Source organism: Dipodomys merriami, unplaced genomic scaffold, assembly GCF_024711535.1.
Source record: "Dipodomys merriami isolate MVZ:Mamm:240054 unplaced genomic scaffold, mDipMer1.0.p SCAF_97, whole genome shotgun sequence".
NCBI classification, from domain to species: domain Eukaryota; kingdom Metazoa; phylum Chordata; class Mammalia; order Rodentia; family Heteromyidae; genus Dipodomys; species Dipodomys merriami.
This window is the reverse complement of record NW_027206590.1, coordinates 4152271-4176231: the sequence shown is the minus strand read 5'-3', so window position 1 is coordinate 4176231 and position 23961 is coordinate 4152271. Positions and strand designations below refer to the sequence as shown.

The 23961-nt window shown below is 44.0% G+C and overlaps 1 protein-coding gene and 1 non-coding gene across 6 annotated transcripts in view; both read right to left on the bottom strand.

Annotated features, from left to right (window-relative positions):
• Hmgxb4 (HMG-box containing 4) overlaps window positions 1-23085 on the bottom strand; it is a 28711-nt gene extending 5626 nt beyond the window's left edge. For 3 of the 5 annotated variants that reach the window (XR_011370281.1, XM_070014479.1, XM_070014480.1), the window contains exons 1-8: window positions 23011-23085; window positions 17819-17918; window positions 17046-17194; window positions 15855-15933; window positions 14146-15101; window positions 3118-3199; window positions 1606-1670; window positions 124-229 (exon numbers count right to left, since the gene is read on the bottom strand). Coding sequence is in view for 4 of the 5 variants with exons in the window: in XM_070014479.1 (XP_069870580.1) it covers window positions 124-229; window positions 1606-1670; window positions 3118-3199; window positions 14146-15101; window positions 15855-15933; window positions 17046-17194; window positions 17819-17849 (1468 nt within the window). In the remaining variant the exon portion in view is untranslated. Of the gene's footprint in view, window positions 1-123; window positions 230-1605; window positions 1671-3117; window positions 3200-14145; window positions 15102-15642; window positions 15758-15854; window positions 15936-17045; window positions 17195-17818; window positions 17919-23010 lie in introns of those variants that run through there. The other 2 variants (XM_070014482.1, XM_070014481.1) reach the window with 2 other exon arrangements.
• LOC138821992 (small nucleolar RNA SNORA40) lies at window positions 2476-2601 on the bottom strand. Its single transcript, XR_011370285.1, has one exon. It is a non-coding gene; the product is annotated as a small nucleolar RNA SNORA40 (small nucleolar RNA).
• Window positions 23086-23961: the final 876 nt, after the last annotated feature.

Genomic DNA, 23961 nt, shown 5'->3' with positions numbered 1-23961 from the left:
GAAGGGGTGACACTGTCCAAAAAGAAATGTATTTATTACCTGCCTTACTGTAACCTCTCTGTACATCACCTTTATAATAACTTTAAAAAAAAACAAAGTCAAGAGCAAGGAAGTGACTGCTACCTCTGACTTTCACGCAGCCTTCCGGGCCTGATGCTTTTCTCTTCACAGTTGTAGCCTCGGCTTTGTTCTGTTTGTGCTGCAGGTACTGGGCCTTTTGCTTCCAAATCTGTAATCAGATCAGTGTACAATAATTAGGAATAAATTAAGAAATACAAAACAAAAAAGAAAGAAATTACAGAAGAATAAAAAGCAGAAAGGGAACAGTGGAAGGAGGGAGGGAAGGTCAACACTAACTTTTAGGTTGAGGTCACCGAATTGGCTATGGATAGCTGAAACCTGCTTTGTTGACTTGTGTTTCTGGGTCTCCTGATTACTATCTGAGATACAGTGCAGGCCTTTTGTTTTGATTTTGTTCTTGAAACAAAGCCTGCTATTACTTGCTTTTCCTGGGCTGGCCTAGACTCATAATCCTCCTGCCTTTGTAAGTGGGATGACAGGTGTGACTCACCACTGCCATAAGTGGGGCTGACCTTTAAGATCACTGCAAGGCTGAGAAGCTGGGATTACAGGTGTGCCCTACTGTGCTGGGGCTGTTAAACTGCCATCCCAAGTTAGATCACAGTAAGGTTGAAACATAAAACTACAGAGCAAACATCTGGATCAATGGAATGTCCACGCGGTTTCAGCCTTTTCTTAAACCTGCTGGCTGGCTGGCAACACCAGTAGCAGGGGTAAGAATGACACATAAACAGCAACAAGAGGTGATCTGCCTTCCTGAACCACTTCCTATCCTCCAGTAGAAAGGGGGCTGTGCACATTCAGGTGTGACTATTCTTGTCTTACTAGCTGCTTGATAGCAGTGTACATGATTAATGCCAGTAAGGATGGCCACCTGCAGCCTGCTATGGATATTACCATGTTTTTATTCTTTTTGGTGGTACTGGGGCTGCAGTGCAGGTCCCTGAGCTTGCTATAGGCAAGCACTCTATCACTTGAGCCGTATCTCCATTCCTTTTTGCTTTGTTTTTCAGATCTTTATGCTTTTTGCCTGGGCTAGCCTCAGACCACAATCCTCTGTGTAGCTGAGTTACAGAAGTGCCTAACTACACTCAGCTTGTTCTTTGAGATAAAGTCTAGCTTTTTTTTTGGTGCCTGAATTAGTCTCAAACTTACGATCCTTCTGTCTCTAGCTGGACCAAAATTATTGGCTGAAGCGTGATGCTCAGTTTTCAGATCACAGCTGACTACTGTTTGTAGTAGAGCTCTGACTAGATTTTCTTTTAACATTTAAATCTCTGTCCAGGTTTGGTATTTTTTTGGGGGGCTCAATTAAAAAAAATTTTAGAAAAGATACCATATTTATAGGTGCGCTTTGCCATGACCCATTCAACCCTGACAGTATTACTGCCCTCTGGGAAAGCATCTCCCACTGCTTTGTACTTTCTTTGCACTAGTCTACTGCTGTCTGGCTGACTATCTACAGAGGACTGACACGGTTTGGAAGGCAAAGAGCAACGGGAAACATGTCTGAATGATACTTACCAGCTTGTCCTTTTCTGGCAACTGCTTCCACACCTCAGCCAGCTTTTTACTAAGTTCCCCAAAATCTGACAAAAAAAGAAATAATAATAAAATAGGATTATATTTAAGAAAACAGATGGGAGCAAACGGGGAAGAGGGTGGTCTGGTGAGCACAGGTAAGGCTCAGATACACACACACACACACACACACACACACACACACACACACACACACACACACACACACACACACACACACACACACACACACACACACACACACACACACACACACACACACACACACACACACACACACACACACACACACACACACACACACACACACACACACACACACACACACACACACACCCTACTCTCCAGGGAGCTCCACAGCCTCCTCCTTGTTTCTTTATGTTTGTCCTCATAGTACAAGTTAGGTCGAAGACCACATGTGACATAGAATTTGATAAAAGAAGTTAGCTGCCTCCCCCGTCCCATTTCTGAGCGATCCCAACTAAAGAATGACTTCCTTATGTCAGCCCAGAAGCAACTGTCCAATGGGTACATATTCTTCCATCTGTGTGACGATTCTATGCTCTGTCAGGTACATTCCGGGAACCTCACAGCACAGTGGAGGGGCGGCTGTCTTATGCTTTAGTTCAGTGAGATGTGTATGGCTAAATGGGCTAAACGTCCTGTGCAAGGTGTGTGAAACAGTTTCTTCTCATTTCACCAACTTGATAAATACTTTAACAATATAACATTTTGTTATGCCTTTACTCAAGGGTAGGTGTGTGTGTGTGTTTAGTTTTTACATTAACTTTATTTTTAGAGGCAATCTGCATGAGTTAACAAACCCCCATCATTGCCAACTATTGTAGGAATCATATTCTTTCTTACACATACCAAAAGCTGATACTTAGCAATGAATTCTGGGGGTTGCAAAAGAAGATTTACTGTTTGCACTTGTCTGTAAGGCTTTGTTACAAATTAAACATACACATAAGTGCCATCCAAGGCAGTTTAAAAAATAAAGGTCAACTATAAAATGTTGGAAATAAACCACATATTCATGTGTGTTTAATCTGTGTGCTTCCCCTCCTTACTTGGAGACAGTGATCTCAATATGTAGCCTAGGCTGGCTTCAAACTCCTGATCTTCCTGCCTTTGTCTTCTGAGTACAAGGATTACAAGTGTGTGCCAACATGCCTGACTCCTAAGAATGGTTTATAAGCATTTAATTTTATAGTTTTCTCCCTTTTATCAGTTTAAGAGATGTGTATAGAAAGCTCAACTCTTTTACTGGTGGGGTAAACTAAGGGAAAATCTAAAAGGATTTGTAGCCTGAGGAAAGAAATGATATTTGTGCTCTACGACTATGGGAAGAAGTTGCCAGCTGGCTGAATTAACCCAATTACGTTGTTTCAGAAATACAGAGGGGAGTTAAAAACAAAAATCCTAAACAACAATGACAACAACAACAACAAAAACCAAACCCAAACCCCTAAGGAGCAGAAAGGGTCTTACCTATGCCAGGATGGTCAGCCACAATGGTCACGCGATACTCTTTACAGAACACCTGGTAGGCAGACATGTTCTTCTTTTTTGGCTAGGGCCACATAGAAAACAGAATAGGACATCAGAGGACGAGAACCCAAGCGCAGGACCTCCCGACTCCATGGTAACAGAACACAAACTGCAGCCATGGTCTTGCATTTAAAGGAGAGTTCCCTATACTAGTCAGCTTTCCATGCTACTTACCAGTCAGAGATGAACAAAAACCAATGCTCAGTTCCCCTGCAAACCCAGCCACTCTTCCTACATCCCATCCCTTGCTATGTTCTTCTTTTAGAACATCTTTACCCCCACACTATGTGGATTATCTAGTTTGCTCATCCTTGAAAACCAGGACCCACAAATTTTCCTTCTCTATTTGGGCCAGAAATTCAACAGCCAATTCCGTACTCTTTTTTTGTTTCTCTGGTTCTGATTTCAAATCTTACAGGACTCTGCTTTTCTGTCCCTTGCTATTTATCACTTCACATTCTGGTGGCTCAGGGTGAGAAGTAAATAAAGAACTGAACACTGCTTTCTATGAAAGCAGGTCTGTCAATACAAAAAGCAACTGTAATTTGTTTCCATTTTATTTAAACATTATCTTTCAGTAGCTATACAAAGGGGTTTCGATTCAACAAATCAATTTACAAGTACAATATATCTTGATTAATGTTACCAACATGTGGTTTTTGTGTGTGTGTGTCAGTCCTGGGGCTTGAACTCAGAGCCTGGGCAGGGTCCTTAAGCTTCTTTTGCTACTTCTGGCTTTTTGGTAGCTTAATGAAGAGTCTTACAGACTTTCCTGCCCAGACTGGCTTTGAACTGCAATCCTCACATCTCAGCCTTCTCAGTAAGTAGGATTACAGGCACGAGCCACCAGCACCCAGCAAATTCTTATCTCCAATTAAAGCTGGAAGTGGAACTCTGACTCAAGTGGTAAAGCACCAGTCTTGGGGAAAAGCTAAAAACATAAGGCTTGAAGTACTGGCACACACAAACAAAAAAAGATGATCACTTTCTAACGTTAATCTCATAAACTAAGATGTTTTCTATATGGTTTTCCTAAAGAAAGAAAATTAGAAACCATGCTTTCCTCATTTGCAATAATCGAATACCATGATTTATTCCCTACCTCCTCCTAAGACAGCCCTTCTCATCCTGCAGTTACTATAATGACACAAATGAGTCATGCTTTAAAAAGCTACTGGGAACTGTTTGCCTTAACGTTTTTTTTTATTTTTATTTTTTTTTCTGGGTCGATCGTGGGCCTCAACTCTGGGCCTGAGTGCTGTCCCTCAGCTCTTCAGCTCAAGGCTAGCACTATTCCACTTGCGCCACTTCTGGCTTTTTCTGCCTATGTGGTGCTGAGGAATTGAACCCAGGCCTCATGCATGCAAGGCCAGCACTCTACCACTGAGCCACCTTCCCCAGACCCTTGAGTCAAGTTTTATGAGCAAAACCTAACAGAGATCACAATCCCGGTGCCTAACATCAGAAGCACATCTTGTTTTGAACGAGAGTTGCTTTACTTGCTGCCTTACTTCTTACACACTGTTCTCTGTGGTAAGTATCCCCACAAACCTAAGACAGCATGAAAGCGAGCAGGTCAGTAGCTCTGACGTCAACTCCAGAAGGAACTCTGAACTCCAGGGAGGCATGGAAACATCCCTAGAGCACCTTCCAAGTATCTACACTGGATGACATGGTACTCACTTGGAAAATGGTGTCATGCCTGCTAAAAACTTAGTTTTGTTTTTTTTTTTGGGTCCGGTCATGGGGCCTGAACTCTGGGCCTGAGCGCTGTCCCTCAGCTCTTCAGCTCAAGGCTAACGCTCTTGCACTTGAGCCACAGTGCCACTTCCAGCTTTTTTCTTTATGTGGTGCTGAGGAATCGAACCCAGGGCCTCAGGCATGCAAGGCAAGCGCTCTACCACTGAGCCACCTTCCCAGCCCCAAAACTTAGTTTTTTAAGATTTTTTTCTTCCTTTCCCTCCCTCCTTCCCTCCCTTCCTTCTCTCCTTCCTTCCTTCCTTCTTTCCTTCCTTTTTTAACTGGACCTGGGACTTGAAGTCTGGGCCTGGTGCTGTTCCCAAGCTTCCTTTGCTTAAGGCTAGTAGCTCTACCATAGCTCCACTTCTGGCTTTTTGTGGTTACTTGCAGATAAGAGTTTCTTGGACTTTCCTGTCTGGGCTAGCATCGAATTGTGATCCTGAGATCTTAGCCTCTTGAACAGCTAGGATTATAGGTGTGAGCCACTAGCACCTGGCTAAAATTTTAGTTTTAATTGGTTAAGGGCAGACTCAGTTTCCTCATTAGTTTGGGGGACATAAAGTTTAATGAAAGAGTAAAATGTGTAAAAGAATTAGTTTCAGGGGCTGGGAAGGTGGCTCAGTGGTAGAGCGCTTGCCTTGCATGCTTGAGGCCCTGGGTTCGATTCCTCAGCACCACATAAGCAAAAAGAAAAAAGCTGGAAGTGGCACTGTGGCTCAAGTGGTAGAGCACTAGCCTTGAGCTGAAGAGCTGAGGGACAGCGCCCAGGCCCAGAGTTCAGGCCCCACGACCGGACCAAAAAAAAAAAAAAAAGAATTAGTTTCAAAGGCTGGGCTTTGGTGGCTCACACCTGTAATCCTAGCTACTCAGGAGGTTGAGATCTGAGGACTGCGGTTCAAAGACAGCCCAGGCAGAAAAGATTATAAAACTCTTATTTCTTAACAGACCACTAGAAAACCAGAAGTGGTGCTGTGGCTCAAGTGGTAGAGTTCTTAGCCTTGAGCTGAAGTGCTGAGGACAGTGCAGAGGCCCAGAGTTCAAGCCCCACGACCGACAAAAAAAAAAAAAAAAAATTAGTTTCAAAATCTTAGTTTTTGAAAAATGACTTGTCTATGTGCCTTGCAAAAAACTTTTTAACAAAAATCTTTACTCCTGAGCTGTAGGATTAATCTAGTTAACTATTACTTAATTAACCAGTCAATATTGACTAGTGAGAAACATAGCAAGAATATGTGCATGAAAGATTTCATAACTCATTTGGCTATATTATAAAACTTGCAAGTTGGGTGCAAGGTGGCTCACGCCTATAATCCTTGTTCTTCAGGAGGCTGAGACTTGGGGATTGAGGTTTCCAGCCTGGGCAGGAAAGTTCCTGAGACTGTAATCTCCAATTAACCAGCCAAAATCTAGAAGTTGAGGTGTGTCTCAAGTGGTAAAGCACCAGCCTTGAGTGAAAAAGCGAAGTGCTTAGGCCATGTGACTTCAAGTCCTAGTATACACACACAGACACACAGACACACAGACAGACATACACCAAAACAAGGAAATTTGCAAAGAAGGATTTTAACAGTTTTTTAAAATATAATACTGTATATGTTTAACCTCTCTATCCCTAGGCCACTTTAACTATAACAAAGTAAGACTAAGTTTAAAACAATTAATCAGAGTTGGGGACAGTGGTTCACATTTGCAATTCTAGCTATCTGGAAAACAGAAATTCGGAGATCACTGTTTGAGGTCAGCCCAGGGAAAGTGTTCCTGAGATTCCACCTCAACCAACAGGTGTGGTGCCATGTGCTTGTCATGCCAGATATGTGGGAAGTCTAAATAGGAGGATTATAGTCAATCAGCCCATAAACTCAAGACCTTTTATGAAATATAACCAGAGCAAAAAGGACTGGCTGGAGTGCCTGCTCAGGAAGCGCAAGGTCCTGGGTACTACCAAAAGGCTAGTAATAATAATCACAATATTTAACCAACATATTGGATGTAATTTTGCATGCAGTAATAAAGAAGCCTTCCTCATACCTCTTACTAAGGGGCTTTATTCAATGACATAGAAGATGAATTTACTGAATAAGTTCTGAGTGGTAGTAGAGCAACTGAGTAAATTATGAAAGCCCCACAAAATTTAAAGTTCAAAGCCTCTTGACATTGTCTTGGCTACACCATACACCACATATTTGATCCTGAATGAAACATATGAGAAGTGACAGCTTTTCTGATTAGTGACATTGGAAGCATTTCAATGACAAAGAAGGAAAAGTAAGCCAGGTGCCGGTGGCTCACACCTGTAATCCTAGCTACTCAGGAGTCTGATTTCTGAGGACTGCGGTTCAAAGCCAGCCAGGGCAGGAAAGTGAGTGAGACTCTTATCTCTTATCTCCAATTAACCACCAGTTCCAAGTGGAACTCTCAGAGTGCTTACCCTGAGCTGAAGAGCTCAGGGACAGCACTCAGGCCCTGAGTTCAAACCCTACAACAGACGAGGAGGAAGGAGGAGGAAGGAGGAAAGAGGAAGGAGGAAAGAGGAAGGAACCCAAAAGGAAGGAAAAGTTTCAAAAGTAACAGAAAAAAGTAACTTATTAAGAGGTTACTGAACTGAGCATGGTGGTAGATGCTTGTAATCCCAGTTCTTTGGGAGGCTGAGTTAGGATTGTTAATTTGAAGACAACCTGGGCTACATAATGAGATGCTGCCTTAAAAACAAACAAACGAACACAATTAAAAGAGCAAAGAAGCAAAAAACAGTCCTCTGCCATTCATCTATTAATGTACTACAGACATCCGGACTATAGCCAAGAGTGAAGCATATAATCTAACAGATAAAACAGATAATGATGTCTGTGTAATAAAACACCATGCTATTTCAGGGAAAGTCCTGGGTGCTACGAGAACATGTAATAGGAATGCTTCACCAAATCAGAGAGTCAGAGGAAGAAGTGACTTCAGAAGAAGTGGCTTTAATTTAATCTAGACCTGACAGATTTAGACAGAATTAGACAGATGAAATAATTATGAGTGTCCTGGGCAGAGAGAACATGTGGTACACTCATCAAAAGATAGTAAGAGGTGGGATAAGAGGATGTCCAAAGCTGAGGGTGTGTGTGTGTGTGTGTGAGAGGAGAGAGAGAGAGAGAGAGAGAGAGAGAGAGAGAGAGAGAGAGAGAGAGAGAGAGAGAGAGAGAGCACCATTGAAGAGCATTGAACAGGACTGTTGAAAACACACTGGAAAAGAGCAAGAGCAAAAGGAAGAGAGCCATCTGGAGGCTGCTGCCAGAGGGCCAGGGGACAGGGATGCGGCCTACAGCAAACAGATTGGACAGGAAGGAAAAGAAACAAGAATTAATGAAGGAAATGTGGCAAAGTAGAGACCAACAGAGCTGAGTTAGAATCCAACTATAAATTGCTAAGAGTTGTGCAAGTGGCTTCATCTTCATGAGCTTCCACTTCCCTCTAAGTAAAACTTGGAGGGCTGAGGATGTAGCTCAGTGGTAGAGCATTTGCCTAGCATATGAATGGCCCTGGGTTCAATCCCTAGCACAGGAGAGAAGGAACATAAAAATCTTTGGACGAGACCATTTAATTCAGAGGTAAGGGTTACCCAGTTAGTGGTGCCGGTAGCTCACGCCTGTAATCCTAGCTACTCAGGAGGCTGAGATGTGAGGATTGTGGTTCAAAGCCATCCCAGGCAGGAAAGTCTGTGAGACTCGTATCTTCAATAAACCACCAGAAAACTGAAAGTGGTGCTGTAGCTCAAGTAGTAGAGTGCTTGCCTTGAGCTGAAGAGCTGAGGGACAGCACCCAGGCCCAGAGTTCAAGCCCCATGACCCCCCCCCCAAAAAAGAAATTGTTATTAAGGAATTGTACAAATGAGTTACAGAACAATATCACCCCTTCTTTCGCTTTTCCCTATTTTCCCCCTCTGGTCCCTACCCATAAGTTGCACAGTTCATTTTTTACATAGTGTATATTGGATACTATGACTGCATTTGTTCACCCTTCTTCCTTTCATTACTGTGTCCCTCTTTTGCCCCCCCTCCCAGAAAAGAAAAAAAAAAGAAAAAAACCATAAAGAACACCAACAATAACAACAAAAACCCCGTATGTTTCCATTTCCTGGAATTTGTTTTGGTGAGTAGTATTTTAGATGTTGAGAGGAGTTAAGCCTCTGGGCTCCTCTCCTATTCTAAGTCTGTGTGTAAATGCATAGTGGCTCCCATGACTGCTCCCTGGTGGACACGTCCTCCCCTTACACATGGGCAAGACTGGTGAAAACAAAGGTCACCAGTCCCAGGATTATATTCTGTTATATAGCAAAGGGGATTTACAGCCATCATTAAGATACCTAGTGGGTTGAATCTGAATCAATCTAAAGGGAGACTATCCTTACTGGCCCTGACCATATCAGACGAACCCCTAAAAGAGATAAGCAGGTCAAAGAGACAATCTCCAATTAACCACCAAAGAAGCTAGACTGGAGGCATGGCTCAAGTTGTAGGGCATCAGCCAGGAAAGAATAAAAAGGAACAGAGTCCTGGACCAGCCATGATATTGATTGCTTCCTTACTGACCAGGAAGCACTCTAATGAGTTGAAGGAAACTCATGTTACATCTGCTTTTGCCCTCCCCCCACCCCTTTTTATTTTTTATTTTGCCAGTCCAGAGGCTTGAACGCTGGGCTTGGGCTCTGTCCCTAAGCTTCTTTTGCTCAAGGCTAGTGTTCTACCACTTGAACCACAGTGCCACTTCTGTTTGCTTTTGCTTCTTAAAGACTGTCATCTTCTTCTTCTTCTTCTTCCTCTTTCTTCTTCTTCTTCTTCTTCTTCTTCTTCTTCTTCTTCTTCTTCTTCCTCCTCTTCCTCCTCCTCCTCCTCCTCCTCCTCCTCCTCCTTCTTCCTCTTTCTTCTTCTTCTTCTTCTTCTTCTTCTTCTTCTTCTTCTTCTTCTTCTTCTTCTTCTTCTTCTTCTTTTCCTTCTTCTTCTTCCTCCTCCTCCTCTTCCTTCTCTTCCTCTTCTTCTTGTTTTCCACTATATGAGATTTGGCAGAGTTTGTTTCCCTAGAGGCAGGTATTACACTGAGGCAGGATATTAGATGCATAAAAAAATCTCCTTGTCAAGCCAGTCTAATATGTAAACAGACTGGTTTTCAAGTATATTTTCTGTTTTTGCAGGACTATAAGATTTAAGCAACAGTGATTGTAACATTAGCCAGCGTGTAAGCCACACCCTGTGCTAAGGTATTACTTGTACCGGTAATGGAACCTAATCCCATCGTACAAAGGAGCAAACAGGAGGAAGCAGGCAATCTTAAGGGGATAGAGTAAGCAGCGGTTTGCTGAATTCTTCAGACAGGCTTTGCACCATTTATTATAGTCTGCTTCTTAAATTAAAAAAAATATATAGAACGAACAATCTTTACATTTTTTACTAAAACCAACCTCAGATTCCAGGATAGTACTTTTTTTTCCCCCTTTCCTTTCCTCCACTTCCCCATTATTCTTCCTTCCTCTTTTGAGATAGCGTCTCACAGGCTAAACTGATTTTGAACTCTTGAGCTCCTGCCTTAGAACTTTTATTTTTGTGAGAGAGAAAGAGAGAGAGAGAGAGAGAGAGAGAGAGAGAGAGAGAGAGAGAGAGATCCTTATATAATACGATCACAAATCTAATTATATCTTATTAGTAGATCAACAAACAATGCAGAGCGTGCCAGGCACTCACTGCCAGAACCAGCCTTAGGTTGCTTGGAGGACATGTGCACATTCTGGGAATTTACAGAAACCTTAAGGCCTATGTTGAAAGTGGCGACACTACAGGACCCTTTTGAGTGACAATGAATGGGCTTTTATTAATTTAGTAAGACCAAAAGGTATGTTTGATATGTGGCTGTATCCTCCTCCCAAAATATAATGAAAAACATCCACTCTGATGGGATGACTATTGGTTTCCATTGGAAACCACCAAGGTATGATCATACTTTTCCTTAGAAAGCAGGACACACACACACACACACACACACACACACACACACACACACACACACACACACACACACACACACACACACACACACACACACACACACACACACACACACACACCAACACCAACACCAACACCACCATCAATAACCACATAAGCAATACAAACAAAAAGCAAAGACTACCCTTCATCAGGCAGTACAATTTCTCGTCTTTGTGTTAGTCCAAATCCCCCCAAGTCCACCCTCATTTTCACACATAAACTGCTCACCTCCTAGTACAAGGGGCCCCTTTCCTCATACTTGAGGGCCACAGCCCCGCTAGCATGACGCTAAGCTATATGAAGTGGTCTTTCTCTGTCCTTCTGTTTCTCCTTCAACGTAAGTGCCCCCTCTTTCTTCTCCCAGTTGGTCACATAACCAGGCCTGGTACTGCTTAGGTTCCAGGATCAGAAGAGAGAGGATGGCTTCACAGAGGGATGGCTGGAGAGTCCCTCCCCCACGATGGCCCCTGTAGTCTTCTACAACATTCTGCTCATGGGCTCATTTCTTTTGTTGTTGTTTTGTTTTGTTGGTTTTGGGGCCTGAACTCTGGGCCCGGGCACTGTCCTTAAGCTCTTCAGCTTAAGGCTAGCGCTATACCACTTGAGTCACAGAGCCACTTCTGCTTTTTCTGCTTATATGGTTCTGAGGATCGAACCCAGGGCCTCACGCACGCAAGGCAGCCCCCATGGGCTCATTTCTGATCTATTCTTACATTTCATTTATTGCACACGGACACACAATTCTGAATCCAAGTTCTAATGGTTCTACTAAGTTGTGGGCTTTATATGGTTCAAAGATAAAGTCCCCAAAATTATTTTTGCAACAACCTCAGCTCTGTAAAGATATGGCATGAAACTGGCAACTGTTCTGATGTCAACCTATTGCTACTCTTGGAACGTTAAAATACCCAGCAGTGCCCCCGTGAGTTGGTGTAACCCACAGGACCTGGGCACATAAGGCCCCAAACACATGTACATATATCACCTCATTTACTCCTCGGTAGTTTTTTTTTTTTTTTTTGTGGTCATGGGGCTTGAACTCTGGGTTTGGGCGCTGTCCCTCAGCTCTTTAGCTCAAGGCGGACACTCTACCGCTTGAGCTACAGTGCCACTTCCAGTTTTCTGGTGGTTTATTGGAGACAAGAGTCTCACAGTCTTTCCTGCCCAGGCTGGCTTTGAACCATGATCCTCAGATCTCAGCCTCCTGAGTAGCTAGGATTACAGGCGTGAGCCACCAGCGCCCAGCTACTCCTCGGTAGTTCTTGTCCAACACCTCACAGCTCCGAAGGAGCACAGCAAAGTCAGGACTTAGACCAAGCTATCTGGCTCCTCAGCCCAACACCTTAATTGCTTAACTATGCTGAGTGTACTGTTTAGTCCTTAATTTCTAAATTATCTTCTTCCAAATCAGTTATTCTCATCTTTATTAGTTTTATTATAGTTCAGGTCATAAAATCTAAGACTGAAGGACCCACAGCTTTTAGTATTTCTACTAAGTGGCTCTCCAGCCTCTGCTCACTGACGGCTGATGGATACCACAGTTAATACACATTTTTTTACCTATGGATGGGCTCTGTCCCTAACTTTTAGACAGTTCTTAGACTGAAACAAAACACAGCAAAGAATACTTTTTTTATAGCTCCAGGAAGGTTTTGTGCCCAGGTTAGGTTTCAACAACATGGTAAATTGAAAGTAGTAGTGCGTAGTTGTAATGAATTCCAGCGCTTAGGAGGCTAAAGCAGTAGGATCCAGTGTTTAAGAACACCTGGGCTACATAACCAAGACACTGTCTCACAAACAAACAAAACACCCTGCTCCCCCCCCCCCCCCCCATGGTGTATAAATAGTTGTTGGAGGAATGACTAGATTCAGGCTAGTTCTGATTTTTTTGGATAGTCACAATCTAACATCAAGGTTCTGGCTATAAACTAAACGTCTCAGTAGCTGCTAGCCACATAGGGAATTGCAAATGAAAAGTCTACAACCTTGAGGAGATCACTATTTCTCAATGCACTCAGGTTCACTTGTTTCTACCCTCCAGGATGCGAGGTCAGGTGTCAGACCCTGTACACTTTCTATGGGATATATTCAGATTAAGACTTTCTTGCAATATATTACTGAATTTATAAATGTCTATGAAAACACATGCCTTTGACCATAAGGGCCTCATAGCCCAGGCTGGCCTTGAAATCTTTTTCTTTTGTTGGTTGTGGGGCTTGAACTCTGGGCCTGGGTGCTGTCCCTCAGCTCTTCAACTACCACTTGAGCCTCCGCACCACTTCCAACATTTTCCATTTATGTGGTGCTGAGGAATCGAACCCAGGGCCTCATGCATGAGAGGCAAGCACTCTACCACTGAGCCACATTCCTAGCCCCTGGCCTTGAAATCTTGATCGTCCTGCCTGCACTTTCTAATGGCTGAGATTAAAATGCATGCTACCACATCTGGCAAAATGTCTTTGTTTTTTTAAGGAGACACATAAAGACACAGCCTTAAAACACAATAGTAGGAAACTTTCTGGAGTTGAGAGCAAAGAAATCAAACGTAGGCAACTGATTTCTCATTCGTACTGCCTGCATGGACAGTGAGCAGCCCAAGATCAAGAATCATGTCTTGTTCATCTCTGCCCGGCCTGGCTCCTACCAGAGCATAGAGCCTAAGCACTTGAATGGTGGGAGAGAGAGAGGAGAGAAGAGAGAGGAGAGAGAGAAGAGAAGGAAGAGAGAGAGGGAGGAGAGAGGAGGGTGAGGGGGGGGGAAGAGAGAGGGAGAGAGGGCGGGGAAGCGTGTCCAGGTCTTGCCTCACAAACCCGCTCTGTGTGTCCACAGGGTTGGTCATCATTATGCTAGTTTTGAAAATTCCTCTCCCTAAATGAACTCAAAGCACATCTCTTCACATCTCTCAGTTGTCCTGACAGTCAGTGTGGCTCCTTCTAAGAGCCACCTGGAATAAACCTTGGCATTCTCAATACCATGACCGGCACAATGGGAGAACAACACTATGAAGAAAGCTGTACATAATTAAGACTGCTCTTATTTTTTGTACAGACAGACTTGGCTATTGGCAACGTTTCACGCTTCGATTCATTCCAAAGATCCTCTTGACCCTTGCTAAACACCGGCGGCTCCTCAGTGGCTGAACAAGTTCATTTCCTGTTCAGGGAGAACCTGAGCATCACTAACCCCGCTGCAGAACACATCTTACCTTTTCTCCCCGCTCTCTCTCTCTGTCCCTCTCTTCTTTTTTCTTTTTTTTCTCACCATGTCCATCCATATGGAGGGCAGGAGGTGCAGGGGTGGGGGTGGAGGCTCCAGTGTATGGGAGGCTGGGGGGAGGACCAGCGGTCATGGGGGCCTCTCCTGCTGCCGCCATAGACAGTCCTGAACTTCTCTTGGACTTGGAGTGTCGCCTCTCTTTATGCTTCTCCTTGTCCTTCTTCTTTTTGCTCTTCTTTGACTTCTTTTTCTTCTTGATTTCCCGGTAAGAATCATCTATTACTAATTCACCGGCCTCTAGCTCCCCACCAGAGGACGAGTCTGATTCTACTAGAACGGGCTCGAGCCCTGACAGGTCAAGGTTAGCACTTTGGGGTTCTGGAAACTGTGAGGCATCGGACATACAGCCTTCAGGGCCAGGAGATGCATGTGAGTCTGAGGATGACTTGTGCTTTTTCCGGGCTGTTTTCAGGAAGTTCTGTAGCTCGTGTCCTAGGAGTAAAGCACCTTGCTCATCCCGAGCTGATTTCTTAGAGGATTTCTTCACAGCTGCTTGTTGGGAAGGGTACTGAAAAGATTCCTCCTCAACTGAGCTGCTTCCCTTCTCCTTTGGCGACAGAATGAGTTTCATCTTTAAGCCGTCCGGCTCACGAAGGGTCAGTGTTTCTGTGTTCACAAAGAGTGGCTTCATTTTTTTGGATTTGTGGGTGCTGCTGTCCTCCAGGGAGAGCTCCCCACTGCTGCCACTGCCCTTCTTCCTGTGGTGTTCCTTTTTACTCTCTGAATGGCTGGAGGAGCTAGAGGACTTCTCTCCTGCCTTTTTGGGGGGCTTGGAGCCTGTGGCCAGGGGGGAAGTGATAGCTTTCAACAGGTCCATAGCTGTATCGGCAGGTGGCGGGCTGGACTTTTTCTTTTTCTTCTGTGATGATTCCAAAGACGAAATGTCTAGAAATAATCAAGAGAGGTACTGTCAACAGGACAGGAAGCAACTTCCAGCAAGTTTTCTCTCTCCCCGCAAACAACCAACTAACATGAGGAAGAGGCTAAGAGGAGTGACTTGAGGGGAGACTCTTTGGTTCCTAATGTTTGGAGATGATACTCATGTATACTTCTTGGCTTGATAGACTTTGCCTTTGAACCTTGAGACCATTCTTGCCACTAAAGTTGTTTCTCTTCGCTGAGTCTTCACAAGCAACCAAAGAGAGCATACCCAGAAGAATAGACTATAGCTGTGGGATTAAGGGTAGTTGTAATTTAGATTAGATCACAGATAGAGTATCGTTTGTTTCTGTGTTCAGGACAAACTCATCCTGGCGAAAGGTTAGATATAGCTAAGAAAACTGGTTTTGTGAGTGGATATACACTGGCTGAGAAATGACTCAGAGACACGGGCCAGAGGGTCCAAGGATTGCATTTGGCAAAAGGATAGCGCTAGATAACAATGGCACAGATAAGTGAATGGTTGGGGGGAGAAGGAGCCTGGTACCTGGTATATCACAAATGAAGACTGTTCTTCTATGCTGAATCCTCCAAAATACCAGCCCTCCACCTCTCTCCTCCTTCACAATGGTTTATCGGCACTCAGAACAAGAACCACTGTCCTGTTAAATAGGCCACTGAGTCAGCAACATCTGGATCCTTTTCCCCTACCCCTACTCCAAGAACCAGAGATGTGCCTAGCCCACCTGCTGCCCTTACCTCCATAGTAGTAATCATCAGAGGAGTGCTTCCTCTTCTTCTTGTGTGTGTCCGTGCCCAAGAAGTAAAGTTCACTATCCTGCAATAGAAAAGCAAGTATTCACCAACTAGAAGATGAGGAGACAAAGAGTTGGACACTATTTTTTTGAGTTAATTTTTTTTTAACTTTTAAAAGTTTATTTTATTGTAAGGGTGATATCAGAGGGTGTTACAGTTATATAAGTATGGTAATGAGTACCCTTCTTGACAAACATTGTTATCCCCTCCCTTGTTTTCCCCCACTTCCCCATGGGCACTATTCTTTTTATTTTTTTGGTTGTGGGACTTGAACTCTGGGCCTGGCTGCTGTCCCTCAGCCCTTCAACTCAAGGTGAGCACTCTATCACTTGAGCCATAGTGCCACTTCTGGTTTTCTGAGTGGTTTATTGGAGATAAGAGTGTCATGGACAAGTTGGGCACTGGTGGCTCACGACTGTAATCCTAGCTACTCAGAAGGCTGAGATCTGAGGATCACGGTTCAAAGTCAGCCCGGGAAAGAAAGTCCATGAGACTCTTACCTCCAATAAACTACTAGAAAACCAGAAGTGGCACTGTGGCTCAAGTGGTAAGAGCGCTAGCCTTGAGCTGAAGAGCTCAGGGACAGCACCCAGGCCCAGAGTTCAAACCCCAAGACTGACAAAAAGAAAAAGAAAAAGAAAAGACTTTCCTACTTGGGCTGGCTTTGAACTGTGATCCTCAGATCTCAGCCTCCGGAGTAGCTAGGATTTTTTTTTTTTTTTTTTTGGTAGGTCATGGAGCCTGAACTCTGGGCCTGGGCGCTGTCCCTCAACTCTTCAGTTCAAAGCTAGTAGTCTTCCACTTGAGCCACAGCACCACTTCCGTCTTTTTCTGATCATGTGGTGCTGAGGAACCGAACCCAGGGCCTTATGCATGCAAGGCAAGCACTCTATCACTGAGCCACCTTCCCAGCCCCTGAGTAGTCAGGATTACAGGCGTGAGCCACCAGAGCCCAACTTGGGCACTATTCTTATTCTTTGATTTCCAACCTCACAGAACAAAATAAGGGACAGGAAGTAATAAAAATAGACATCTTTTTTCCTCTTTAAGGTTTTAAAAAAGACACTTCTGTCTTCAAACATTAGGAAATATGGTTAAAGTGTAGTTTAAAACTTTATTCTGTTTAGAGCGTACCTTTAACTTCTTCTTGGAAGAATTCCTGACCTGAGCAGCGATTTCTTCCTCTTCCCTTAAGAAGTCTTTGTAAGAGCGTTTCTTTTCTCGTTGGCTCCGACCAGCGGCAAGTCCTACGTCTTCAAAGCTGTGATCACCATCAAAGCAATCTGGGAAGCACAGGTGCATTTGAGAAAGGAAATGAGAAAGTCAAGTAAGTAACAAGTGAACGCAACCATCCCATTTCTGAATTAAAATTATGTTATAGAGAGTCCACTGAAATACAGGGCTAGACCCAGAGAGTCAAGGATATTTCTTGATGACCTGCTGCAAACCGTAAGCATCCAACCTGAAGAAACAGTATTTCCATACTATGCAAATGTGCATCCTCAGACATGGTTTCTTAGTTGTGACTGGCAGTAGACAGACTTGCAGAGGTTAAGGCTGAAAAGAATAAGGATTCATGTGCTGCGCTGCTCTGTGGGAGTCCAGTGTGTGATTCCCATGCCCAGACTCCTGCACACTGGAGCTGGCAAGGACCAAGAGTGCTGCAGGGGATCACCCCAGTAAGTTAAGAGACTCTCAATTCAGACTCTCGTGTTGGAATCCCTGTCCTGGTGGTCGTTTCCACGGGCCCAGTCTGGGGATGATGGAGGCTGAGTGTCTTAACAATGCTCTGGACCATCACTTGGGAGTCCAGGCTGAGGTGCCCGGTCCTGGTTTCTATATCCACGGCCTGCCAGGACTGAAGAGATAACCCCCTTTGGAATGCTTCTCTGAGTAAGGGGCCATACCTTCTTTCTTCACGGAGTCATCATAAGCCATGGTGGAATCTGCAGGGCCTTTGAGAATGTGTCACTGTGTCCAGGCTCCTTCCCGTCTACAGGGCCAGGTCTGAGAAACAAAGAAGGAAAACCCTCCTGTAATGCGAAATCACTGTGGAGAAGCAACCATCCTGGTGGAAATGCGAAGTGATCCAGGGGCCGACTGGAAGGGCCTTGAGAGAGACAGGAATGTCTTGTCATCTCCTCATTCTGTCTGTGAGTACACCTGGGTAGAAACTGCAGGAAGTGTGCTAGCCTTAATAAGATTTGAGTCAGGAATTAAAGTTGCTTGGAGGGAGTATATCAACTACTTCCTAAGATTAAAAATACTTCCAAAATTAATGAGAATTTCTGGAATGCCAACACAGCTGTTTTTTAACAAGGAGGCAGGGTAAAAACTTGACATTAAGTCAGGTTTAGTTTAGTCTTGGTGACAAGCAGACAGGTAAAGCCAGATGAAGAGGAAGAGAGACCATCAAACACTTGAAGACCACAGGAACCTACTAGCTGATGAGCTGGTAAAATTTACTGTATTATAACTTAAGATAGAAATGGTGATGTTTGGGCATCATGTAGAGGACAGCATATTAAAGAACTTTTAATGCTTTATTTTGCATTGTTAAGCTACATGAATTTGCTACAATTCATGGAGGTAATAAGGTAGTTTTTTTTTGCTTTAGTTGGCCATATGACAGTTTGCAACACTAATAGCCTTTTTTGAAGGCTAGGTGGGAAACAAGGAGACTTGTCCACTGTTCATACAATTTGTATGATTCCAAGATTTTTCACTAATTAGAAATATTATAATTTAAATGTTTTCAATACTGTGTTGGATACTTAACTTTATCTTAGCATTCAAGTTCAGCTGTCCACACTGACTTTGAAGATGGCAATGTAACATACTGCACTGTAAGACAAAGTTCTTCAAATACAGGAAGGGCAAAGCCACAAGTTCTGGAGGAAATCTACAGGAAGCTTAAAATTATATATGATGCCAGTGGCTCACGCCTGTATCCTCATTATTCAGGAAGCTAAGAACTGAGGATTGCAGTTCAAAGCCAGCCCAGGCAGGAAAGTCTGTGAGATTCTTATTTCCAATTAACCAGGAAAAGCTGAAGTAGAGCTCTGGCTCGAATGGTAGAGCACCAGCCTTGAGTTAAAGAGCCTGATGCCATGAGTTCATGCCGCAGTACTGGATTGCTTACACACTCTCACACACACACACACACACACACACACACACACACACACACACACACACACACACACACACACACTGGCTCGAATGGTAGAGCACCAGCCTTGAGTTAAAGAGCCTGATGCCATGAGTTCATGCCGCAGTACTGGATTGCTTACACACACACACACACACACACACACACACACACACACCACACACTCACACTCTCTCTCTCTCTCTCTCTCTCTCTCTCTCTCTCTCTCTCTCTCTCTCTCTGTGAAACTTTTTGAAAATGTCCTCTTCTAGTTACTCAAATGTTTGAAAGTTGATCTGACTGGTCATTTATTCAAATTTTATTTTTACCTTCCTCATTACAAATGTGATTTAGAAAAACTGAAGGACATTTTGAAAGATATAACTTTTGTGAATAAAAAGATGAACTGGATTCACAAGAGGAACTTTAGTAAGTTAACATTTAAAAAACACTAAAAAGTAGAAAAGACTTACTTGCACAGAGAAAATAACACATTGGTAGGCCCAAGTTGAAAAAAGAGAGGGGAAAAAAGTATTGCTAAAAATGATTGACCAGCTTAAGAAACACAAAAAGGTAAAATGAAGGAAGGCCTTGCTCAAGCTAAGAACACCTACAATGAAGAAACAAAATTAAGTTTAAAGACAAACTGGAAAAGGGCTGCTCCAAGGGGCCTATGCACCCGGTGGGAAGGGATACAAGGTCAGGCCTTATATAAACACTTCAGGAGGCAAGATACACAATGTAGCAGTTTCTCAGGTTTCAGCCTTTAAGTAATAAACTAAGTTAAATGGGGACTACTTCCCTCTACTTCCATTTGAGCAGGGCTCCAAAAGGAATGGAGGTGGGTTATAGAGAATTACATCCATTCATGTAAACATGGCACTTCCTCTCACTGGCAGTGAAATACTAGGATTAGAAAAATACATAAATGTTGGTTTTCTCAGGCTGATAATGTCAAGAACGACTGTAGCTTGAGAACTGCACTTACATGCTTTTCATGCTCAGTGATTTTCGACAAAAAATGAAAAAATAAAATTCTTCAAAAATAACAAATAAGGGGCTGGGAAGGTGGCTCAGTGGTAAAGTGCTTGCCTTGCATGTATGAGGTCCTGGGTTTGATTCCTCAGCCCCACATAAGCAGAAAAAGCCGGAAGTGGCACTGTGGCTCAAGTGGTAGAGTGCTAGCCTTGAGCTGAAGAGTTGAGGGAGAGCGCGCAGGCCCAGAGTTCAGGCCCCACGATTAAAAAAAAAAAACAACAAAAAAAAACAAATGAAACCCCAAATCCACACATACAAAATCCAAAAACTGAAACTTATTTTGTGTTACAAATATAGCCATTATTCTGTGATCAACAAGACACTTTTAAAAGTAAGTAAGGGCAGGCCTAGACACTTCTAAGTAGCCTTTCCTTCTCAGACCATCAGAATTGACATTGGTCATGCAGTTTGAAGTCAGAACAGGAATAGGTGCCTCTGTAGACACTGTGAGAAAGAAAACAACTGTGATTTAGCGGACACGGAAATACATTGGATGTCCATAACTAACTGTCCTGAAAAACCTGTGCCATGAAACGGAAAATTACAAACAGCTCCTTAGAGGCAGGCCAACACAACCCATATTGTATTGGCATTATGTATTAGAATTCGGCCTGCTTAACTTTCAGTACACTGAAACACATTTTATATGTTTCTATAGCATCATATTCTATAGAAAAAAAAAATGAATGAGAGCTAATCCAATTCCCTGAAGAGGTGGAGCAGCCCAGAACCTGAAAAGCCCAACGGGTGGCACCCCTCATAGCTTGGGATGACTAATGGGTCCTTGATTTCTAAGATAAGATCAGGGTATTATTGTACTTCAGGGGTTAATTGTGCTGGCTGACTCATAAAAAAGAAAGATGATTCCAGATAAAGAAGTCTCAAGCAACAGTATAAAAGATAGGCAAAGTTCAAGCAACATTCATGTAAGATTAGGTGGACCCCTGATTACTCCTCCAGGTGGCGAATTATTATCTGTGATTAACATTACATTCAGGTTCAGGGATAGGAAGCGGGTTGGAAGGATTAATGAAAATGAAAAAAATTCGGCTTAATTTTCACATCAGAAAACATTAATTACATTAAACGTTGGCAAATGTAAAACAGGTGTTAAAACCTGAATTTTCCTGAATTCCTTAATTTTGGAGTTTACAAAATTTAGTGTTTTTAACTTCAAGAAACAGGAATAATTTTACAGTTATGTCTGTCTATGGACTGGGCAAATCTTCATTACAGGTGAAAGTTCATTACTTAATCATGTTTATGGAAGTAAGAAACATACTATCATAAAAAATGCATACTTGGGTAATGTGTAAATTTGTTCTGAGGCTTTTTCTTCAGAGTATGAAAAATGAAAGGCAGAGCTGCCGTTCAACTTGAAGATAAAAATACAAGTTATTGTCAGGCATAGGTTTTTGGGATGACCAAAGCAAGGAAAAAAATTTAAATCATAGGATGTAGGACTTTGTTATTTTGTAAAGTCAAGCTACCAAAAATGTTTTAGAAGGCGATTTTTTTTTTTTAAGGTCATCACTACCTGCAATTCTAATCAACCTTCATCATCCCACCTGTAAGTTGGGCAGAAAAAGAAACCCTAAGCTCCAGGTCTAAAGCTTTGTCCAAATGGTTCATTTTCCTCTTCCTCCAACATTCCTTTCGGGAAATCAAATTGCCAGTTCGCGCAGGTAAAGGAAGACTCTTGAACATCTAAGATCTGTTTCTGACATTTTGGTTGTTGATACTTCTAGGATACAAGCAGGTGAGATCTTCTCATTTTCGTGGGTTTCCTCCAATCTCTGAACATAGCGATTGTGAATTCTGCCACTCCCACCTCCAAGGACCCACCAAGCGCAGCACTCACAGCCCCTGCCAGCTCTGGGAGCCAGCAGAGATTCCCGCCAGCCAGAGATGGGGAATTGAATCCTTTCAGATTGCAGAGCGAATTATCCGGACCACGACCACCGCACAGATTGGTTGACAACACACATATTTCCATGGGACCAGCGATAACAAATTCTGACCAGGCTCAGGCGATCAACAACAGGCTTTCCTTTGAATTCAGGTTTTTTTTTTTTTTTGTTTTTTTCAATTTCTTTTAAGATGAGGGAATATAATCAGCCACCAGTTTAGCCATCAGAGAGAAAGAAGGATGGCCGATTTCTTCTCTTCTGCATATTATAAAATAAAGTGAATCTACAAGTAGTTATGGAGGGGGGGAAAAAAGGAGAGGGGCTGGATTGGAAGAGACTCCTCGCTATGAATGCATATCCAAACCGGGTCGCAGCAAACAGACAGACAATACTAGGGTCCGGGACCACCATTTCTGGGTCCCCAATGCAAGTCAGTGGGGTTTCCCCCGGGGGGGGGGCTGTTCTGCAGCATCAACTAGTTCCACAACGCTGTTTTCCCGGGAAGGGAAGCGCGCTCCGCGCACCTCCCCGGGCGGCCGGGCACCCAGCGCCCCCGTGGGCGCGGCCCCGGCCCCCCGACGGCCCCGCGCACCCCAGATCGCAGCCATCCCAACCGCGCCCGGCCCGCCCGGCTTCCCGCGCCTGGCGGTCCCCGGCGCCCCCGCGGGCGGAGGCGGACTGGAGGGCAGGGGAGGGGCGGCGGCCCGCGGGCCCCGGGGCGCCCGCACGCCCCCTCCCGGCCCCGCAGCTTTCCCGCCTTCCCCGTTTGAACAGCTCCCGCCGCCTTCCTCCGGCGGCCCCGCTCCAACCCCTTCCCGGAGGCGGCTGCAGCCGCTACTCCAGTCCCCGGCTCGGCTCCCGGGCTAGGCCGCAGGGGGTCTGGGACGCCCCCGAGGCGGTGTCGCGGGCCCCGAGTGGCAGCAGGCGGCAGGCCAGGGCCGTGGCCACCTCGGGGTGGGGGCTCGTCCCGGTCTCGTGGGGGGTCTTTGCTGGCCGCTACCTTCACTCCGCTCGCCCGGATCCCGCCTTTGCGCCGCCGACCGCCGCCATCTTGGAGAAGGAGAGAAAAGCGCGAGCGTCCAGGGAGCCTCAGTCGAGCCCAGAGCGCAGGCTCCGTCTCGAGTCGGGGGAAATCCCTTTGGAGAAAGAGCGCCGAGCGCATCGAATGAGAAACCCAGCTTGCTGAGCTGGTGCGCTGGTATTGAGAATTTGCTGGGTACCAGGCGTGGGCTAAACCTTTCTGAGCATTTTATCATTTTCCAAGGCTTCAGGTTAAGATATTCATTGCATTAACAAATTATTATCTTAATCTCAATTAAGAAACGATTATCTTAATTAAGAAATGCTTATCTTAATAATTGCATTATGATTATCTCAGAAGATCATGCTATTCTTGCAAGATATTTTTATACAGCACAGTATTTCCCCTCTTTGCAAAACTCAGAGGCATGCTGGTTAATAACACTGCTGCTTATTTGTAAGCTACTGTCTATACTTGGATATTTGGGCTATAGGATGATGGGGGAAGACCTTATCTTTGTAACAATACGTTGTAAAATAATTTGCATGTCTAGTCGTTACATTTCTTACTCCTAAGTTATTTTCATTTAAAAGGAAGAATCTTCACAGAGATGAAATTCCATTCAGATACAAGAGAGAGCCTGATTTCTCTGATTTGCAGTGGAGACCTTGGATAATTGGGTAGACACGACAATATTCTGAAATTGGTTTAATATAAAGATCCTATATATCTAGAGCTAGTATATTGAGCGTCTTCTAGGTGAACTCCACCTTGGGAGGAGTTCTAGCTGCCATCTTTCTACTGTAGAACAGTGGGATTAGAGGGTTGATTGGCTTCTAGGGTTGTGAACTTCATGAGAAAATGCAAAATCATGTTGTTTGTACACATGTGGGTTTTTCTGGGTGAGGTTAAGAAATTCTGCCCTAGCAG